The 22,602-nt window shown below is 41.0% G+C and overlaps 1 protein-coding gene across 8 annotated transcripts in view; it reads left to right on the top strand.

The window, feature by feature from the left end:
* Positions 1–21,752, top strand: part of LOC148020918 (uncharacterized) — a 39,940-nt gene extending 18,188 nt beyond the window's left edge. For all 8 annotated transcript variants that reach the window (XM_087698738.1, XM_087698737.1, XM_087698736.1 and 5 more), the window contains 7 exons: positions 19,220–19,321; positions 19,402–19,509; positions 19,614–19,678; positions 19,893–20,010; positions 20,109–20,282; positions 20,403–20,470; positions 20,546–21,752. In XM_087698738.1, coding sequence (XP_087554864.1) covers positions 19,220–19,321; positions 19,402–19,509; positions 19,614–19,678; positions 19,893–20,010; positions 20,109–20,282; positions 20,403–20,470; positions 20,546–21,281 — 1,371 coding nt within the window. In that variant the 3' untranslated portion in view covers positions 21,282–21,752. The remainder of the gene's footprint in view (positions 1–19,219; positions 19,322–19,401; positions 19,510–19,613; positions 19,679–19,892; positions 20,011–20,108; positions 20,283–20,402; positions 20,471–20,545) is intronic.
* Positions 21,753–22,602: the final 850 nt, after the last annotated feature.

Below are 22,602 nucleotides of genomic sequence, written 5' to 3'. Positions count from 1 at the left end.
AATTTCAGCCTTAAAATACTGAAAATTAATCTACTAATTATATCTGAAATTTCTTAGCCTCCAAGGGTCCAAATGCTGAAATCTTCAGAGCAAGGCTGTGAAATGGCTGGGGATGAGAGGAAAAGCTGTAGAGAGAGAAAATTCAGAGTTTTGTCACGAAGAATGATTGAAAATCAGTCAAGTGTAGCTACTGCTCTACCGCAACGGCATGTAGATGCAAAGAACTGAAGAAAATCAGTCATTTACTTCTGTTGCCTTGTCTCAACAACGTGTAGATGCTGTCTGTTGCTGTTGATTGGTCTTCTTCTATCCCTGGCTATCTCAGAAGGTCCTCCATTAGACCAGCAGCCTCTCCTCCCTCTCTCTTGCAGGTTGAATTTATAAAAATGCCTCTTCAGCTCTAAAGACGTTTTTCAATCTTGCATGGGCATTTTTGACAAGTGGCAGCCTTCCCAAATAGTTTTTTCAACATTTTTCATAATTAAATATTAAATTTCAGCCTTAAAATACTGAAAATTAATCTACTAATTATTTTGGTGCCCTGAAAAATAATGACTAGCCAATAATTAAATTGGCTAGGTAACTTCCATTCCCAAGTGTCTTAGCGCCATCTTTGACTATCAAATTGGCGCTAGGTACCATTAAACGCCACTTTTCTAGTGTCACCAATTGATACTTATGGCCAAATGAATGATCCAGGTCAGCAACTAGCACCAGATACTACCAAGTACCTGTGTGGCATAACTTATAGCAACCTTTGCCTTTAACATCCCGTGATTTCTTCAGGTCCCGAGCTTGTAAATTTACTTTAATCCCAGTTGCACCTCACATGTGCAACATTTACTTAATCATGTGATTAAAAATTAATCCACATGTTAAGTGAGCTTTCAAAAATACATGTCCTCATGACAGATTTTCTCGGGTCCCAGGCTTGTAAATTTACTCTAATCCTAGTTACACCTCACATGTGCAACATTTACTTAACCATGTGATTAAAAATTAATCCATATGTTAAGTGAGGTTTCAAAATTACATGTTCCCATGACACTCCATACAAGGAAATCCCTAAAAACGTCGAGGATGAGATTCTTGCCAAGATGAGAGGGAGATTCATCAAAGGACGAGAAAGTGGTGTATCAGCACTAATATCTATGCCTACTAATGAGAAAGCATCGAATGTGGGTATATCTTCAATGAATGTAGGCGAGGTCTCTACCATTGGCAGTGCCATCTCCACATTTGTATTCGGTTCTAGCAAAAGACAAAGATGGGAGGCTCATGCGGCACCGGAGAGGCAATCCTCTCTCTCTCAAGCTCTCGATCATGTTCATGGATTAGTTGCCTTTCTTAGAGAAGGCAATGACTTGCGGACATTGAAATTGCACGCACAGTGACAAGTGCAATCTGTCCTAAAGCAAGAGCAATGGAAGAAGATGATAAAAGCCATTGTCAATGTGGGCCCATGTGAATGATGGATTGGCGTCACATATTTCTCACCGATGGATGGAGTGATTGTAAGAAATGAGGCATCATCAATATACTCGTCTCATGTCCACTTGACACTTTTTTTTTATAGGCCGTAGATACCTGCAACAAGAGGGGGAGGAAAATGATAGGCGCATTCATCTATCACCACATTCGGCAAGCTATGATTGAGGTATATGTTTGATTTTGTATTATAAATTATAATTTAATAATACATGATTCGTGAAGCCTCTCTCTTTTATCTTTTTTGTCTCCAAGTCTCTCTTTGTCTCTTGATTCTTGAATCTTTCACGGCTCAACTCTGTCTTTCTCTATCTAAGTATTGTAATTTGTGGTTGTAGGTGGGCCCCTTAAATGTGGTGGATATTATTACCGACAATGTATCGAATTGTCGACGCATGGGCCTTTCGCTTGAGGTTGAGTTTTCTACGATTGCGTAGACTCCATATGCAAATCATTGTTTAGACTCGTTGATGGAGGGCATCGAGAAGCTCAAGTGGGGTGAAAAGGGTGGTCCACAAAGCTATATCAGTTGTCACCTTCTTCATGGTAAAGGCGAAGATGCTTGCAATGTATGCAAGCATAGCACATCCAAGGTAAATAAGTCTTCTTCACCTCGGATTGCTTATATGCGGTTGTTGCTCAAGCAGCTTTATGAGGTGCGGTCCCCCCTACGCTGGATAGTGGTATTCACTATATGGAATAAGTGGGATGAGCATGAGACAAAGGAGGCCAAAGCCATGCAATGCTTGTGCCTCAATGAGCAGTTTTGGTAGAAAGTTTGTGCCATTGTCATTGTCATGACTTCCTTTTATAGGGCGTTGTGTATGAGTGATTATGAGGAGTCCATTATGGGCTTTCTCGTTCACTTCTTTAGAGCGGCATTGGTGGAGGTATGTGCTTGTACGGTGATTATCCTTAAACCTTTAGCCATGAGAGTCCTTGCTCAGGATTGCTCTTTGGGTGCATGTGAGAGAAATTGAAGTGTCTATTCTCTCATTGAAATGAAGACTCACAATCTGCTTTGCACACAATACTTAGAGCGGCTAGTCTATTGCTGCACTTATACCTGATGAGGGCTATGATGAGCATGGGTAGTTCAAAGCATGTAAACACTTAGCTATACATTTACATTTAAATTTTTTTGTTTTAAACTTTATACTTTACAATTCAATATTTATAGTCTTAAATGCATTTTGTAGGTGAATGTTGATATATTTAAGTTAAGGGGCGACACTCTTTCAAGTGTACATTAAGAGGTGGATGATGAGGAGATGATCTTTATGGAGCTCTATAGAGAGCTTATAGCAGCAGATACTTGTGACACCTATAGTTAGTATACTCTTGGGCAAAGAGTTCGAGTAGTGGCAATAGGAGCATGGTCATTTGGCACACTCCGACATCAAGGAGGGGTGGTTTGAGTGACTTGTAGACATTTGTGAGGTGGGATTTTGGTACCTCTCATCCTGTGCCTCAATCCCCCCCCTCCCCCCTCCATTAAGAAACCCTTCACCCGCAGTTTGCGTTTTGCGTTTAGGGTTTGCAGCCCCAAAAAGGGGCACCATCCTAGATTGACTGTGCCTATTTATAGGCCACTCTCTCATTCATTCCTCACGGCTGATTCATTCACTCCGTCACCTTTTCTCTCCAGCCTCTCCACTGCTCTCACATCCCTTCAGGAGGACATTGCAGTTCATGGTTCGTGGCTGTCTTCATTATCTTCCTTGTGCTATGGTACCCTTGTTTCCTTGTATCACGTTCACTCCATGATTTAGAACTTCATCATTCCATTCATTAGAGTTTCTTCTCTCTTCTCTTCTCTTCTCCATGTTTGCTGAGTTCACTCTGTGTTCCTCTCCGCTAACCCTACTATCTTGTTGGTACATCATCTTTTGACATGGTATCAGAGCTAGATTTGCTCAAACAGCGGCAAAGATCCTCCACTCTAGTGAAGGCAAAGACCAGTGGCGGGTTCAGCATCCACTTATCTTCTTCTTCCACTACATCAAAATCTCGTTTTTGCAGATTTTAGGTGTTTTCAGCTTGCTGCCCACACCCCTTTCGCAGAGGACATCACAGTCTTAGCTGTCCCTTGCTGTCATCTACAGTCTAGCACTTGTTTTCAGCCTTCCACCTGCAGTTTGTAGTTGTTTATAGCAAAGCGACTGTTGCTTATCACTCTTCTCTTGTTCCCCTTTTTGGGCCTGAGAGGGGATGTTGAGAAACCCTTCATCCTTCACCCGCAGTTTCAGTTTTTGCGTTTCTGCGTTTTGCGTTTAGGATTTGCGTTTAGGGTTTGCAGCCCCAAAAAGGGGCGCCATCCTAGACTAACTGTGCCTATTTATAGGCCACTCTCTCATTCATTTCTCACGGCTGATTCATTCAGTCCGTCACCTCTTCTCTCCAGCCTCTCCATTGCCCTCACACCCCTTCAGGAGGACATTGCGGTTCGTGGTTCGTGGCTGTCTTCATCATCTTCCTTGTGCTACGGCACCCTTGTTTCCTTGTATCACATTCACTCCATGATTTAGAACTTCATCATTCCATTCATTAGAGTTTCTTCTCTCTTCTCTTCTCTTCTCCATGTTTGCCGAGTTCACTTCGTGTTCCTCCCCGCCAACCCTACTGTCTCGTTGGTACGTCATCTTTTGAGAAAACCAAAAAAAGGCACATGGAGAATATAAGTCTAGACCCTAGAAATCAAAAATCCCATATCTGTCTAGCAACTTGATAGGAAACAAAACAATGAGATGCAATCTCCAAACATGTAGTACGAAAGACACAATGGCCACTTGCAATCTTGCATAATTGCACTGTATCACTAGTAGGGGGGAATTCAATAAAAGATGGAGATGAAAAATGCCCCCAAATCATTGATTTGTCAGTTCCTCCACTTGAATTCGACTGAAAACAGCTTTAACCTTATTGAATCCAAGTCTTGGAGCTTCTAATTTTTGGCATGCTCCTCGAGGCTACTCATAAATCCTAATTTTTGCTCAGATTAGGGTTTACAATAGAGAAATCTGAAATTTCTTAGTTTTTGGTGATCTTAATACTGTAATCTTCGGAGCAAGGCTGGAAGATGAGAGAGAATGCTGAGGAGAGAGAAAATTTGGACTTTCTTTGCAAAGAACTGAAGAAAATCAGTCATTTATTGATGTTGCCTTGTCTCAACAGCTTGTAGATGCAAAGAACTGAAGAAAATTAGTCATTTACTACTATTGCCATTTCTCAACAGCCTGTAGATGCTATCACCTGTTGTTGATTGGTCTTCTCCTACCCTTGGATGTCTTAGAAGGTCCTCCAATGGCTGCAAATCAAATCAATAGCATCTTCTCTCTCCTCTCTTATAGGTTGAATACACTAAAAATATCTCTTTCCAGTCTCTAAAGACGTTTTTCAGTCTTACATGGACATTTTTAACAAGTAGCAGCCTTTCCAAATGGTTTTTTTAGCATTATTTGTAATTAAATATTAATTTTCAATCTTTAAATACTGAAAATTAATCTAATAATTATTTTGGTACACCCATTTTATTTTTTTTTGTGACTAGCCAATAATTAAATTGGTTAGGCAACTTCCATTTCTGAGTGTCATCCAATTGACAGTTATGGCCAAATGAATCATTTAGGCCAACAATTGGCACTAGATATTATCAAGTACCTGAGCGGCATAACTTATATCAACTTTTGCCTTTGACATTCCATGATTTTAAAACTAGCATTTCTTCCGTGGATGGGTGGTAAATTCCTGATTACAACTTAATTACAGGAGCGAACAATTAATGTAAATCTGAAAATACAAATTTACCTACTGATCTTAGACAATGCACACTCAACTGGCCCCAAATTGCTACCCCTTTCGGTATTTCTTTAGCTTTATTGAAGAAGAAGTTGATTTACAATGGGATTCTTCCAATCCCTTTCGGTATTCCAACTCCCCTTGCTGTGATGAATCACTAGCAAGTCTTTTATGATTTATCTGATTTGCCCCTTGATTCGGGCAATCAATTAGCCTTCACCCGCTTTGATGGAGATGGAAAATGTCCCAAATTCAATTATTTGTTGGTCCCTCCACTTGAATAGGCAAAAAATAGCTTCAACCTTGTTGAATCCAAGTCTTGGAGCTTTCAATTTTTGGCATGCTTTCTGAGGCTGCTACTAAACCCAATTTCTGCTACTGTAGATTAGGGTTTATAGCAGAGAAATCTGAAATTTCTTAGCCTCCAAGGGTCCAAATGCTGAAATCTTCAGAGCAAGGCTGTGAAATGGCTGGGGATGAGAGGAAAAGTTGTAGAGAGAGAAAATTCAGAGTTTTGTCACGAAGAATGATTGAAAATCAGTCAAGTGCAGCTACTGCTCTACCACAACGGCATGTAGATGCAAAGAACTGAAGAAAATCAGTCATTTACTTCTGTTGCCTTGTCTCAACAACGTGTAGATGCTGTCTGCTGCTGTTGATTGGTCTTCTTCTATCCCTGGCTGTCTCAGAAGGTCCTCCATTAGACCAGCAGCCTCTCCTCCCTCTCTCTTGCAGGTTGAATTTATAAAAATGCCTCTTCAGCTCTAAAGACGTTTTTCAATCTTGCATGGGCATTTTTGACAAGTGGCAGCCTTTCCAAATAGTTTTTTCAGCATTTTTCATAATTAAATATTAAATTTCAGCCTTAAAATACTGAAAATTAATCTACTAATTATATCTGAAATTTCTTAGCCTCCAAGGGTCCAAATGCTGAAATCTTCAGAGCAAGGCTGTGAAATGGCTGGGGATGAGAGGAAAAGCTGTAGAGAGAGAAAATTCAGAGTTTTGTCACGAAGAATGATTGAAAATCAGTCAAGTGCAGCTACTGCTCTACCACAACGGCATGTAGATGCAAAGAATTGAAGAAAATCAGTCATTTACTTCTGTTGCCTTGTCTCAACAACGTGTAGATGCTGTCTATTGCTGTTGATTGGTCTTCTTCTATCCCTGGCTATCTCAGAAGGTCCTCCATTAGACCAGCAGCCTCTCCTCCCTCTCTCTTGCAGGTTGAATTTATAAAAATGCCTCTTCAGCTCTAAAGACGTTTTTCAATCTTGCATGGGCATTTTTGACAAGTGGCAGCCTTCCCAAATAGTTTTTTCAATATTTTTCATAATTAAATATTAAATTTCAGCCTTAAAATACTGAAAATTAATCTACTAATTATTTTGGTGCCCTGAAAAATAATGACTAGCCAATAATTAAATTGGCTAGGTAACTTCCATTCCCAAGTGTCTTAGCGCCATCTTTGACTATCAAATTGGCGCTAGGTACCATTAAACGTCACTTTTCTAGTGTCACCAATTGATACTTATGGCCAAATGAATGATCCAGGTCAGCAACTAGCACCAGATACTACCAAGTACCTGTGTGGCATAACTTATAGCAACCTTTGCCTTTAACATCCCGTGATTTCTTCAGGTCCCGAGCTTGTAAATTTACTTTAATCCCAGTTGCACCTCACATGTGCAACATTTACTTAATCATGTGATTAAAAATTAATCCACATGTTAAGTGAGCTTTCAAAAATACATGTCCTCATGACAGATTTTCTCGGGTCCCAGGCTTGTAAATTTACTCTAATCCTAGTTACACCTCACATGTGCAACATTTACTTAACCATGTGATTAAAAATTAATCCATATGTTAAGTGAGGTTTCAAAATTACATGTTCCCATGACACTCCATACAAGGAAATCCCTAAAAACGTCGAGGATGAGATTCTTGCCAAGATGAGAGGGAGATTCATCAAAGGACGAGAAAGTGGTGTATCAGCACTAATATCTATGCCTACTAATGAGAAAGCATCGAATGTGGGTATATCTTCAATGAATGTAGGCGAGGTCTCTACCATTGGCAGTGCCATCTCCACATTTGTATTCGGTTCTAGCAAAAGACAAAGATGGGAGGCTCATGCGGCACCGGAGAGGCAATCCTCTCTCTCTCAAGCTCTCGATCATGTTCATGGATTAGTTGCCTTTCTTAGAGAAGGCAATGACTTGCGGACATTGAAATTGCACGCACAGTGACAAGTGCAATCTGTCCTAAAGCAAGAGCAATGGAAGAAGATGATAAAAGCCATTGTCAATGTGGGCCCATGTGAATGATGGATTGGCGTCACATATTTCTCACCGATGGATGGAGTGATTGTAAGAAATGAGGCATCATCAATATACTCGTCTCATGTCCACTTGACACTTTTTTTTTATAGGCCGTAGATACCTGCAACAAGAGGGGGAGGAAAATGATAGGCGCATTCATCTATCACCACATTCGGCAAGCTATGATTGAGGTATATGTTTGATTTTGTATTATAAATTATAATTTAATAATACATGATTCGTGAAGCCTCTCTCTTTTATCTTTTTTGTCTCCAAGTCTCTCTTTGTCTCTTGATTCTTGAATCTTTCACGGCTCAACTCTGTCTTTCTCTATCTAAGTATTGTAATTTGTGGTTGTAGGTGGGCCCCTTAAATGTGGTGGATATTATTACCGACAATGTATCGAATTGTCGACGCATGGGCCTTTCGCTTGAGGTTGAGTTTTCTACGATTGCGTAGACTCCATATGCAAATCATTGTTTAGACTCGTTGATGGAGGGCATCGAGAAGCTCAAGTGGGGTGAAAAGGGTGGTCCACAAAGCTATATCAGTTGTCACCTTCTTCATGGTAAAGGCGAAGATGCTTGCAATGTATGCAAGCATAGCACATCCAAGGTAAATAAGTCTTCTTCACCTCGGATTGCTTATATGCGGTTGTTGCTCAAGCAGCTTTATGAGGTGCGGTCCCCCCTACGCTGGATAGTAGTATTCACTATATGGAATAAGTGGGATGAGCATGAGACAAAGGAGGCCAAAGCCATGCAATGCTTGTGCCTCAATGAGCAGTTTTGGTAGAAAGTTTGTGCCATTGTCATTGTCATGACTTCCTTTTATAGGGCGTTGTGTATGAGTGATTATGAGGAGTCCATTATGGGCTTTCTCGTTCACTTCTTTAGAGCGGCATTGGTGGAGGTATGTGCTTGTACGGTGATTATCCTTAAACCTTTAGCCATGAGAGTCCTTGCTCAGGATTGCTCTTTGGGTGCATGTGAGAGAAATTGAAGTGTCTATTCTCTCATTGAAATGAAGACTCACAATCTGCTTTGCACACAATACTTAGAGCGGCTAGTCTATTGCTGCACTTATACCTGATGAGGGCTATGATGAGCATGGGTAGTTCAAAGCATGTAAACACTTAGCTATACATTTACATTTAAATTTTTTTGTTTTAAACTTTATACTTTACAATTCAATATTTATAGTCTTAAATGCATTTTGTAGGTGAATGTTGATATATTTAAGTTAAGGGGCGACACTCTTTCAAGTGTACATTAAGAGGTGGATGATGAGGAGATGATCTTTATGGAGCTCTATAGAGAGCTTATAGCAGCAGATACTTGTGACACCTATAGTTAGTATACTCTTGGGCAAAGAGTTCGAGTAGTGGCAATAGGAGCATGGTCATTTGGCACACTCCGACATCAAGGAGGGGTGGTTTGAGTGACTTGTAGACATTTGTGAGGTGGGATTTTGGTACCTCTCATCCTGTGCCTCAATCCCCCCCCTCCCCCCTCCATTAAGAAACCCTTCACCCGCAGTTTGCGTTTTGCGTTTAGGGTTTGCAGCCCCAAAAAGGGGCACCATCCTAGATTGACTGTGCCTATTTATAGGCCACTCTCTCATTCATTCCTCACGGCTGATTCATTCACTCCGTCACCTTTTCTCTCCAGCCTCTCCACTGCTCTCACATCCCTTCAGGAGGACATTGCAGTTCATGGTTCGTGGCTGTCTTCATTATCTTCCTTGTGCTATGGTACCCTTGTTTCCTTGTATCACGTTCACTCCATGATTTAGAACTTCATCATTCCATTCATTAGAGTTTCTTCTCTCTTCTCTTCTCTTCTCCATGTTTGCTGAGTTCACTCTGTGTTCCTCTCCGCTAACCCTACTATCTTGTTGGTACATCATCTTTTGACATGGTATCAGAGCTAGATTTGCTCAAACAGCGGCAAAGATCCTCCACTCTAGTGAAGGCAAAGACCAGTGGCGGGTTCAGCATCCACTTATCTTCTTCTTCCACTACATCAAAATCTCGTTTTTGCAGATTTTAGGTGTTTTCAGCTTGCTGCCCACACCCCTTTCGCAGAGGACATCACAGTCTTAGCTGTCCCTTGCTGTCATCTACAGTCTAGCACTTGTTTTCAGCCTTCCACCTGCAGTTTGTAGTTGTTTATAGCAAAGCGACTGTTGCTTATCACTCTTCTCTTGTTCCCCTTTTTGGGCCTGAGAGGGGATGTTGAGAAACCCTTCATCCTTCACCCGCAGTTTCAGTTTTTGCGTTTCTGCGTTTTGCGTTTAGGATTTGCGTTTAGGGTTTGCAGCCCCAAAAAGGGGCGCCATCCTAGACTAACTGTGCCTATTTATAGGCCACTCTCTCATTCATTTCTCACGGCTGATTCATTTAGTCCGTCACCTCTTCTCTCCAGCCTCTCCATTGCCCTCACACCCCTTCAGGAGGACATTGCGGTTCGTGGTTCGTGGTTGTCTTCATCATCTTCCTTGTGCTACGGCACCCTTGTTTCCTTGTATCACATTCACTCCATGATTCAGAACTTCATCATTCCATTCATTAGAGTTTCTTCTCTCTTCTCTTCTCTTCTCCATGTTTGCCGAGTTCACTTCGTGTTCCTCCCCGCCAACCCTACTGTCTCGTTGGTACGTCATCTTTTGAGAAAACCAAAAAAAGGCACATGGAGAATATAAGTCTAGACCCTAGAAATCAAAAATCCCATATCTGTCTAGCAACTTGATAGGAAACAAAACAATGAGATGCAATCTCCAAACATGTAGTACGAAAGACACAATGGCCACTTGCAATCTTGCATAATTGCACTGTATCACTAGTAGGGGGGAATTCAATAAAAGATGGAGATGAAAAATGCCCCCAAATCATTGATTTGTCAGTTCCTCCACTTGAATTCGACTGAAAACAGCTTTAACCTTATTGAATCCAAGTCTTGGAGCTTCTAATTTTTGGCATGCTCCTCGAGGCTACTCATAAATCCTAATTTTTGCTCAGATTAGGGTTTACAATAGAGAAATCTGAAATTTCTTAGTTTTTGGTGATCTTAATACTGTAATCTTCGGAGCAAGGCTGGAAGATGAGAGAGAATGCTGAGGAGAGAGAAAATTTGGACTTTCTTTGCAAAGAACTGAAGAAAATCAGTCATTTATTGATGTTGCCTTGTCTCAACAGCTTGTAGATGCAAAGAACTGAAGAAAATTAGTCATTTACTACTATTGCCATTTCTCAACAGCCTGTAGATGCTATCACCTGTTGTTGATTGGTCTTCTCCTACCCTTGGATGTCTTAGAAGGTCCTCCAATGGCTGCAAATCAAATCAATAGCATCTTCTCTCTCCTCTCTTATAGGTTGAATACACTAAAAATATCTCTTTCCAGTCTCTAAAGACGTTTTTCAGTCTTACATGGACATTTTTAACAAGTAGCAGCCTTTCCAAATGGTTTTTTTAGCATTATTTGTAATTAAATATTAATTTTCAATCTTTAAATACTGAAAATTAATCTAATAATTATTTTGGTACACCCATTTTATTTTTTTTTGTGACTAGCCAATAATTAAATTGGTTAGGCAACTTCCATTTCTGAGTGTCATCCAATTGACAGTTATGGCCAAATGAATCATTTAGGCCAACAATTGGCACTAGATATTATCAAGTACCTGAGCGGCATAACTTATATCAACTTTTGCCTTTGACATTCCATGATTTTAAAACTAGCATTTCTTCCGTGGATGGGTGGTAAATTCCTGATTACAACTTAATTACAGGAGCGAACAATTAATGTAAATCTGAAAATACAAATTTACCTACTGATCTTAGACAATGCACACTCAACTGGCCCCAAATTGCTACCCCTTTCGGTATTTCTTTAGCTTTATTGAAGAAGAAGTTGATTTACAATGGGATTCTTCCAATCCCTTTCGGTATTCCAACTCCCCTTGCTGTGATGAATCACTAGCAAGTCTTTTATGATTTATCTGATTTGCCCCTTGATTCGGGCAATCAATTAGCCTTCACCCGCTTTGATGGAGATGGAAAATGTCCCAAATTCAATTATTTGTTGGTCCCTCCACTTGAATAGGCAAAAAATAGCTTCAACCTTGTTGAATCCAAGTCTTGGAGCTTTCAATTTTTGGCATGCTTTCTGAGGCTGCTACTAAACCCAATTTCTGCTACTGTAGATTAGGGTTTATAGCAGAGAAATCTGAAATTTCTTAGCCTCCAAGGGTCCAAATGCTGAAATCTTCAGAGCAAGGCTGTGAAATGGCTGGGGATGAGAGGAAAAGCTGTAGAGAGAGAAAATTCAGAGTTTTGTCACGAAGAATGATTGAAAATCAGTCAAGTGCAGCTACTGCTCTACCACAACGGCATGTAGATGCAAAGAACTGAAGAAAATCAGTCATTTACTTCTGTTGCCTTGTCTCAACAACGTGTAGATGCTGTCTGCTGCTGTTGATTGGTCTTCTTCTATCCCTGGCTGTCTCAGAAGGTCCTCCATTAGACCAGCAGCCTCTCCTCCCTCTCTCTTGCAGGTTGAATTTATAAAAATGCCTCTTCAGCTCTAAAGACGTTTTTCAATCTTGCATGGGCATTTTTGACAAGTGGCAGCCTTTCCAAATAGTTTTTTCAGCATTTTTCATAATTAAATATTAAATTTCAGCCTTAAAATACTGAAAATTAATCTACTAATTATATCTGAAATTTCTTAGCCTCCAAGGGTCCAAATGCTGAAATCTTCAGAGCAAGGCTGTGAAATGGCTGGGGATGAGAGGAAAAGCTGTAGAGAGAGAAAATTCAGAGTTTTGTCACGAAGAATGATTGAAAATCAGTCAAGTGCAGCTACTGCTCTACCACAACGGCATGTAGATGCAAAGAATTGAAGAAAATCAGTCATTTACTTCTGTTGCCTTGTCTCAACAACGTGTAGATGCTGTCTATTGCTGTTGATTGGTCTTCTTCTATCCCTGGCTATCTCAGAAGGTCCTCCATTAGACCAGCAGCCTCTCCTCCCTCTCTCTTGCAGGTTGAATTTATAAAAATGCCTCTTCAGCTCTAAAGACGTTTTTCAATCTTGCATGGGCATTTTTGACAAGTGGCAGCCTTCCCAAATAGTTTTTTCAACATTTTTCATAATTAAATATTAAATTTCAGCCTTAAAATACTGAAAATTAATCTACTAATTATTTTGGTGCCCTGAAAAATAATGACTAGCCAATAATTAAATTGGCTAGGTAACTTCCATTCCCAAGTGTCTTAGCGCCATCTTTGACTATCAAATTGGCGCTAGGTACCATTAAACGTCACTTTTCTAGTGTCACCAATTGATACTTATGGCCAAATGAATGATCCAGGTCAGCAACTAGCACCAGATACTACCAAGTACCTGTGTGGCATAACTTATAGCAACCTTTGCCTTTAACATCCCGTGATTTCTTCAGGTCCCGAGCTTGTAAATTTACTTTAATCCCAGTTGCACCTCACATGTGCAACATTTACTTAATCATGTGATTAAAAATTAATCCACATGTTAAGTGAGCTTTCAAAAATACATGTCCTCATGACAGATTTTCTCGGGTCCCAGGCTTGTAAATTTACTCTAATCCTAGTTACACCTCACATGTGCAACATTTACTTAACCATGTGATTAAAAATTAATCCATATGTTAAGTGAGGTTTCAAAATTACATGTTCCCATGACACTCCATACAAGGAAATCCCTAAAAACGTCGAGGATGAGATTCTTGCCAAGATGAGAGGGAGATTCATCAAAGGACGAGAAAGTGGTGTATCAGCACTAATATCTATGCCTACTAATGAGAAAGCATCGAATGTGGGTATATCTTCAATGAATGTAGGCGAGGTCTCTACCATTGGCAGTGCCATCTCCACATTTGTATTCGGTTCTAGCAAAAGACAAAGATGGGAGGCTCATGCGGCACTGGAGAGGCAATCCTCTCTCTCTCAAGCTCTCGATCATGTTCATGGATTAGTTGCCTTTCTTAGAGAAGGCAATGACTTGCGGACATTGAAATTGCACGCACAGTGACAAGTGCAATCTGTCCTAAAGCAAGAGCAATGCAAGAAGATGATAAAAGCCATTGTCAATGTGGGCCCATGTGAATGATGGATTGGCGTCACATATTTCTCACCGATGGATGGAGTGATCGTAAGAAATGAGGCATCATCAATATACTCGTCTCATGTCCACTTGACACTTTTTTTTTATAGGCCGTAGATACCTGCAACAAGAGGGGGAGGAAAATGATAGGCGCATTCATCTATCACCACATTCGGCAAGCTATGATTGAGGTATATGTTTGATTTTGTATTATAAATTATAATTTAATAATACATGATTCGTGAAGCCTCTCTCTTTTATCTTTTTTGTCTCCAAGTCTCTCTTTGTCTCTTGATTCTTGAATCTTTCACGGCTCAACTCTGTCTTTCTCTATCTAAGTATTGTAATTTGTGGTTGTAGGTGGGCCCCTTAAATGTGGTGGATATTATTACCGACAATGTATCGAATTGTCGACGCATGGGCCTTTCGCTTGAGGTTGAGTTTTCTACGATTGCGTAGACTCCATATGCAAATCATTGTTTAGACTCGTTGATGGAGGGCATCGAGAAGCTCAAGTGGGGTGAAAAGGGTGGTCCACAAAGCTATATCAGTTGTCACCTTCTTCATGGTAAAGGCGAAGATGCTTGCAATGTATGCAAGCATAGCACATCCAAGGTAAATAAGTCTTCTTCACCTCGGATTGCTTATATGCGGTTGTTGCTCAAGCAGCTTTATGAGGTGCGGTCCCCCCTACGCTGGATAGTGGTATTCACTATATGGAATAAGTGGGATGAGCATGAGACAAAGGAGGCCAAAGCCATGCAATGCTTGTGCCTCAATGAGCAGTTTTGGTAGAAAGTTTGTGCCATTGTCATTGTCATGACTTCCTTTTATAGGGCGTTGTGTATGAGTGATTATGAGGAGTCCATTATGGGCTTTCTCGTTCACTTCTTTAGAGCGGCATTGGTGGAGGTATGTGCTTGTACGGTGATTATCCTTAAACCTTTAGCCATGAGAGTCCTTGCTCAGGATTACTCTTTGGGTGCATGTGAGAGAAATTGAAGTGTCTATTCTCTCATTGAAATGAAGACTCGCAATCTTCTTTGCACTCAATACTTAGAGCGGCTAGTCTATTGCTGCACTTATACCTGATGAGGGCTATGATGAGCATGGGTAGTTCAAAGCATGTAAACACTTAGCTATACATTTACATTTAAATTTTTTTGTTTTAAACTTTATACTTTACAATTCAATATTTATAGTCTTAAATGCATTTTGTAGGTGAATGTTGATATATTTAAGTTAAGGGGCGACACTCTTTCAAGTGTACATTAAGAGGTGGATGATGAGGAGATGATCTTTATGGAGCTCTATAGAGAGCTTATAGCAGCAGATACTTGTGACACCTATAGTTAGTATACTCTTGGGCAAAGAGTTCGAGTAGTGGCAATAGGAGCATGGTCATTTGGCACACTCCGACATCAAGGAGGGGTGGTTTGAGTGACTTGTAGACATTTGTGAGGTGGGATTTTGGTATCTCTCATCCTGTGCCTCAATCCCCCCCCTCCCCCCTCCATTAAGAAACCCTTCACCCGCAGTTTGCGTTTTGCGTTTAGGGTTTGCAGCCCCAAAAAGGGGCACCATCCTAGATTGACTGTGCCTATTTATAGGCCACTCTCTCATTCATTCCTCACGGCTGATTCATTCACTCCGTCACCTTTTCTCTCCAGCCTCTCCACTGCTCTCACATCCCTTCAGGAGGACATTGCAGTTCATGGTTCGTGGCTGTTTTCATTATCTTCCTTGTGCTATGGTACCCTTGTTTCCTTGTATCACGTTCACTCCATGATTTAGAACTTCATCATTCCATTCATTAGAGTTTCTTCTCTCTTCTCTTCTCTTCTCCATGTTTGGTGAGTTCACTCTGTGTTCCTCTCCGCTAACCCTACTATCTTGTTGGTACATCATCTTTTGACATGGTATCAGAGCTAGATTTGCTCAAACAGCGGCAAAGATCCTCCACTCTAGTGAAGGCAAAGACCAGTGGCGGGTTCAGCATCCACTTATCTTCTTCTTCCACTACATCAAAATCTCGTTTTTGCAGATTTTAGGTGTTTTCAGCTTGCTGCCCACACCCCTTTCGCAGAGGACATCACAGTCTTAGCTGTCCCTTGCTGTCATCTACAGTCTAGCACTTGTTTTCAGCCTTCCACCTGCAGTTTGTAGTTGTTTATAGCAAAGCGACTGTTGCTTATCACTCTTCTCTTATTCCCCTTTTTGGGCCTGAGAGGGGATGTTGAGAAACCCTTCATCCTTCACCCGCAGTTTCAGTTTTTGCGTTTTTGCGTTTTGCGTTTAGGATTTGCGTTTAGGGTTTGCAGCCCCAAAAAGGGGCGCCATCCTAGACTAACTGTGCCTATTTATAGGCCACTCTCTCATTCATTTCTCATGGCTGATTCATTCAGTCCGTCACCTCTTCTCTCCAGCCTCTCCATTGCCCTCACACCCCTTCAGGAGGACATTGCGGTTCGTGGTTCGTGGCTGTCTTCATCATCTTCCTTGTGCTACGGCACCCTTGTTTCCTTGTATCACATCACTCCATGATTCAGAACTTCATCATTCCATTCATTAGAGTTTCTTCTCTCTTCTCTTCTCTTCTCCATGTTTGCCGAGTTCACTTCGTGTTCCTCCCCGCCAACGCTACTGTCTCGTTGGTACGTCATCTTTTGACACCCCCCCCCCCCCCCCCCCCCCCCCGGGTGTACACAGCTGGCTCCTCGGGAGCCATCATTTGATGATGATGGTAACCTCATCAGTGCGGATGAGTATGAGAGTGCCGTATCATCCGATGTTGAGTACTTAGATAGTTTCAATGATGATGATAATGATGCCTCATCATAGGCCTCTCTCTCTTTTGTATTTATGTTAGAAGAGTTGGTAGAAGGGAGGTAATTTGGACCATACTTGATGTGCATGAATTCTTCAGACTCCTCATTTGTCTGAAGCTAGGAAAAGGAGAAGAAAGTGAAGGTGATTTGGACCATACTTGATACGCATGAATTCTTTAAACTCCTCATTTTTTTGAAGCTAGGAAAAGGAGAAGAAAGTGAAGGTGAAGGTAAAGTGTTGTCTTCCTCATCGAGTCCATAATGCCTCCTCAGGGCCTCGGGTGATGGAGAAGCCTGAAAATACGCCGTGGGATCCCAAGAACAAGAAGTTTGAACCATTGTGAAATGGTTATATGCCATCCATTTATTGTGCACAAAACCAAGCCTCCACAATTCTACAAGATGCTTTGTAATAGAGCATCGGCTTTGATACAATGTGAAGATATACCAAGGTTGCACTATGAAAACACAAAACGTACCAACACGACTAAATCAAAATAACTCAAACGTAACACAATAAAAACAAACCCTAAACAAAACTCAAAACACAAAAATAGAAATGCAAATAGGGAGAGAAGAGAAACTTTGAAGTGAATGAATTAATGCAGCAAATGAATGTAACAATGTATAGAATGCTTAAGGCAGAATTGAATAGTGTCGGAGTGTGACTTCCACCAAAGACGGATCCCAAGTGCTGAAATCCACCAGTTGGAAGGTTGGAAATTGGTCGTCCAATGCTGAAAGCAGTTGGGCGACAGCAAAAGAGGAGAGGAATGATGCAAGCCGGCAGCTGGACAGCAAAATTCAAATGCTGCAGCAGTTGCGTGATGATGGCAGCCTGTCGCTTGGCTCTTGGAGGTATAAATGCAGGCATAGCAAGCACTGATGATGATGTGGACTGCTGGTAGCTGCAGTGGAGCAGTAAACGCAGCAGCGGGGAGCCTCCAAACAGCAGGGAAATGGCTGATATCAGGTTTTCTGGGGGTGGAAGGTGAAGGGCTGCAGTCAGCAAGGGTTGGACAGCTAGCAAGAGGAAGCAGATGGTTGAAATGTGCACTGAAGAATGAGAAATCTGCATGCAAGGATGGGGTTGAATGGTGGGCAGCCTGTCTATTTATAGATGCAAGACCACCTCCCAAATTAGGGTTTTGTTTATGGGACATATAAATTCTCTAAGATTGCACGGCACACGCCGTTTAATGAAACTTTTGGTACTTTACATGTTTTGGGCTGTTTTAAAGAGCTAATCAGTTTGTAATTCATTTTTAGCTCAGTGGTTTGCTAACACACACAAAGGACTGATGAATAGAGAATGTATCAGAGCTCTAGAAGAAAACAAATGAACACATTTTTGCTAACAGCCTTGAAGGTCCATTCAATATATATAGCTACTCACCTTGAGCCACATGTCCCTCTAATGTCTATGCTTGTGGCCAATATGCAGACTTCTATTTATATCCTAATACCACTAGAAGGTTGCTGTTCTGACTGGTTTGTGAAATGCCATCCCAAGCGAACATTTGACAATTCTTAGGCATGATCTTGAGGGACAAGAGTTTGGATGTTTTTACTATTTGGCCATAATGCATTCCTACATGATACAACCCCATTCAACTATGTTTTGGAATCTCAGAGATGGCATACCACCCTGCATCCATGCTTGATCTATCATGAGCAAGGGAAGGCTCTTTCCCATTTTACAGGGAAAATGCAGCAGTAAAGCTCTCTTTTCATATTGGGGATTTTGTATTGTGCACCTACCTTAGTGATGATTATTTCTGAGGTAAATTTAATAGAATTTTCTTTTCATGGGAAAGAGACTTTGCAGTAAAGACATGGCAGCTGTGGGATGTCCACACCCCAGTAATTTAATTGCACTATTCAAATTGCTGAAAATGGCCATTCAAGCTTGTGTGCTTCTTGCGTCCATCATTCCAATACTATGAGCAAGTAGCTTGCTGCAACCATGAGAATCACTCCTCACATGCGAACTGCACTATGTAAATCTCATCATACGCTCAGCCCTTAAGAGTGTTGATCAGATCATACACTATATCTTGGGAAGATGGATGACTGAGATAATAGCCATCTATCGTGCATACAAATTACACTCTTCATGAAACTGACACATTAACATTATTTTATAAGCTTTACTCATTGTAACATCAGAATTTGTTTTATAGTGGTCTTTGTCTTAGAGTATGCTTTCATTCAAAGATTCATCCAAGGGATGAAGTCTGCATCTAACTACAAGTGGGTTGTGTATATGAATGGGGAGCAATTTCACCTCCTATTCTCACCAAGATTTATCACCTGAGTTTGAATTTTGCATACTTAGCTCTCTGAACTTGAGCTCAACTTTCTTTCAAAGATATATAGTTGGTGTGTACATTTCACATCGATGGATTTGCAACCTCTCTGCGATTTTAGCTTTCCAATTACCTGAATATCTTCAGCATTTTCTGGCATACAACTGTTGTATGTGCAATGTTTGTACAACTGAACAGTTCAATCTGGTTCCACAACTGTAGAAATTGTAATTGGATTTGCAGCCTCACTGAAAGAATAAGCAGTTACCCATTTTATTATTGCAGTTCACTCAGTGTCATTTGGTCAATGAAATTTTTGTACCGTCGTCTACAGGTGCAAGAATTGTTAGAAAACAAGCATACTTTGGAGGTGAAGGTGGCAGAAGTTGGCACACGTCTAGTAACTGTGGAGAAAGATCTAGAGGAGAAAATCAAGGTTGAAAGCAAGCTAACTTGTGCCTTAATGAGTTCTGAAATTTTTGTAACTTAATTATCTAAGTAGGGTTTTGTTTGTAGGAGTGTGAGAGACTGCGAGCAGTGAACCAGAACTTGGATGCTGAGAGAGAAGAATCTTCAAAGCTTCTGAATGAGCATCTAGTTCGCCTTAGTGCCTTGGATCAGGAAGTAAGCACTGGTTGCAAAAGAGGAGTGTACTGTCAGTCAAAAGCCAAGTAGAAATAAAGTCGAAATATAAGCTCTTCAATCTCTAATTATGCTCATTGATACAGGTTCAAGATAAAAGTGAGCTGATTTTGAGCTTACAAAAGCAACTTGAGGTGCAGACATTTCAGCGGTAAGGTGGCATTTGAGTTGTTTTCTGATGCCCTAATAGACAAGCATCATAAGTACTTGATTGTAATTCTGTGGTTGAAAGTAGAAGCATAGAAAACTTATTATTCTAACTGTCGTTTCCCTTATTGATAGTCCTGTGTGCGCAATTTACTTCTGCTTAGGTTATGTAGATCTATAGCCTTGGTTATCTAACCATTGGTTTGATATAATTTCAGAGCCTCAGTTGAGTTGTCTTTGAAGGATGCACAAGCTGCAGCTGACTGTGCCGAAGAAAAATATAAATCTAGCGAAACTGAACTTACTAAATGTCGTCAGTCCATTGAGAAACTGCAGGCATGTTTGTCATCGGACATGACATTTAATGCTTGTTAACTTTCCTTGCCTTCTTTTTTGCCAAAAACCAGAGTGATAAGTTAGTGGCTGCAATGCAGGCTGAACTTCGTACTTGCAAAGCTAAAGTGAAGTTAAAAGGGCAAGTAGCATCTCAACAAGACAACCTTCTCCTGGAAAGGCAAACAGCTATTGACAGGACAGTGCAGGAAAATAACACATTGAAACAGGAGATCTCAACCCTCAAGGAAGAAAAGGACTTGCTTAGGAAGAAGGTTGGTTTAGTTTTAGCTTTCTGTATTGCAACTAGGTTACTGAAGCCATTCAAGACATGCATAGTTTGAATCTGCATTCATTGGTTGGGCTTTAAGAGCACTAAGCAAAGCTTTGTTCAGGTTGATGAGCTGAAGTCCAAATTAGATGAGGCCCATGAACTTCAACATTCCAATCAACAGATGATCCAGTGAGTATATTTATTATTCTATTTGTCCTAGATAGTTGTAAATCATGGAGGAATAACTTCAGCACATGATTGCAGGTGGTTGAATCAGCAGCTGACAGATGCTCAGTTGAGTAGACTTGGCAGTGCCAGTGTCGCTTCTCGTTATGTGTTAAGACCAAACACAACTGTCCTCTCATCTTCTGAATCAGCAAGCAGAGGAACATCAAATCTTGTAGGGTCATCTTTTTCAGCATCAGCTAGCTTGAATGGGGCATTGCCGTCATACAAGAGCATGTTGAGGTCAAGCTCTCCTTTTGGTCAAAACAGTCAGTTCAAGTCAACTTTTAGTACTGCATGCAAGGGCAGCAGTAACGGTAACATGTCCACATTGATATCGAAATCTACAGCAATGCTTCCTGGTAGTGGCACATCCCTCTTACCCTTAAGTTCAGGGACATTGAAGCCATATAAGCCACTTTCACATCTGATTTCTAAGGTTGAGCAAATAGGAGGTGCATCTGTAGCTGCCATGCCATCAACAATGGCTTTGGGCTTGGATAAGGTTGACACCAACTCAAGACTGCAAGGCGCAGCCACATCATCTGCCAAAGTTGAGGAGACACCTTGGAAGCTTCTGCCTTGTCCTCCTCTATCCTTTGTAGAAGCCAGGACTGAACTTTTAAGTTTGTCCGCAAAGAACCAGAAGAGTTCAGGTGACAGAAACTGTTTGAGCAATGGGGATAATGCAACTACAATTAAAATGGCGATTCCAACTGGGGTTTCATCCTCTAATGTGGCCAAGAAAACAGCAAGCTCCAACAGTGCAAGCTAATGAAAAGTGATCGCTTTTCAAGCTAAATTTGCTGCAAGCATCAAGCATGTCAAAACCGGTTTTACCCTGGGTTAGCATTTTGATGGAGTGCATTGACTAGCTGTGGCAGAAGCTTCTGCATTGATGGAACTATACCAAGCAGTATTTTCCATACAGGGCATTGGTGATATGCCCCCTAGTGCCTGCAAATATGATCTTGATATTCGCCACACATTGCCATGTTAGATTTGTTTACACTGTGGCAGTTATTTTTTCACTATATTCAGTTTTACCAGGTTCTAAACCATTTCAGGCAATTGAAAATTGTGCAATGATTCTGGGCTGCAGAGAAGTATTGTAATCAAATAGTTCCAAGACATGTAAAGAGAGATGATATACTAAACATATTCCACAAGCACATTCAGTGATCTCATATTAATGTACATAGCTTGACTCTTTGTGCCTGTGTGTCACACTGCAGGTCTTTATTATAATTTGGTCTTCTCAATGTGGGTTCATCGTATTTGTTGAGTGCAGACTCTTCTTTCAACAAGCTCTTATGCTAACCTTTCGTTTATGGTAAAGATGGCTCACTCCTTAACACAACTGAGACTAGTTAAAGAGCCTTTCGTTCATGGTAAAGATGGGTCCCTCCTTAAACACAACTGAGACCAGTTAAGAGAGCCTGAAATCTAGAGTGTAATTCGTGATTCGCAAAGTCAATAAACAACAATGCAGTTTTGGGAATTTGTCGAGGCCCCAGTAATGTAAAATGAGCTCCATAATGACAAAGTAGCTGTAGTAGTAGAAACAAACGCTTGATATTCTATAGTGGAAGTAGAGCAGCCAGAGCATGCTTGGACCCTGTGCCATGACAAGTGCACCGTCAAACAAGCTAATTTTTGGTGCACTCAGGCCAACATCCTAATGCTTGACTGTGAATTTTGTCTCCTACTCACTGATGCGTGTGCACGAATCGAATTGCATGTTTTGGTGTATGCATTTAAGATTTTGCAGTATTGTGTGGTTAATCGATGAGGAAGTGCGCCACACCAGGTTTGGAATGAAATAAACTTAGTGCCGTGCACAGCCTTTGCCATCAACAGCTCCTTAACATATGCACCTCAGAGATGACATGCTTCCAAGACTTTTAAGAGGCCAGCGGCCACTTCCGAAATGCTAACCCTGATGGAGGTAATGCCTGAAAATAGCACATCAGACCGCCTTAAGATCCTTCCAGGTTCCTCATGGAAGTCGGGCAGGGGCAAATTAGAAACCTCCTCTTCAAAGTCTCAGACAGGCGCCTCCTGCAAATCTTCTAGACCTAGGCCCCCTTGGGACT

This window comes from Lygodium microphyllum, chromosome 18 (assembly GCF_053477565.2).
Source record: "Lygodium microphyllum isolate KBCC chromosome 18, Lygodium_microphyllum_v1.1.10, whole genome shotgun sequence".
NCBI classification, from domain to species: domain Eukaryota; kingdom Viridiplantae; phylum Streptophyta; class Polypodiopsida; order Schizaeales; family Lygodiaceae; genus Lygodium; species Lygodium microphyllum.
This window is presented reverse-complemented; position numbering and strand designations above follow the sequence as displayed.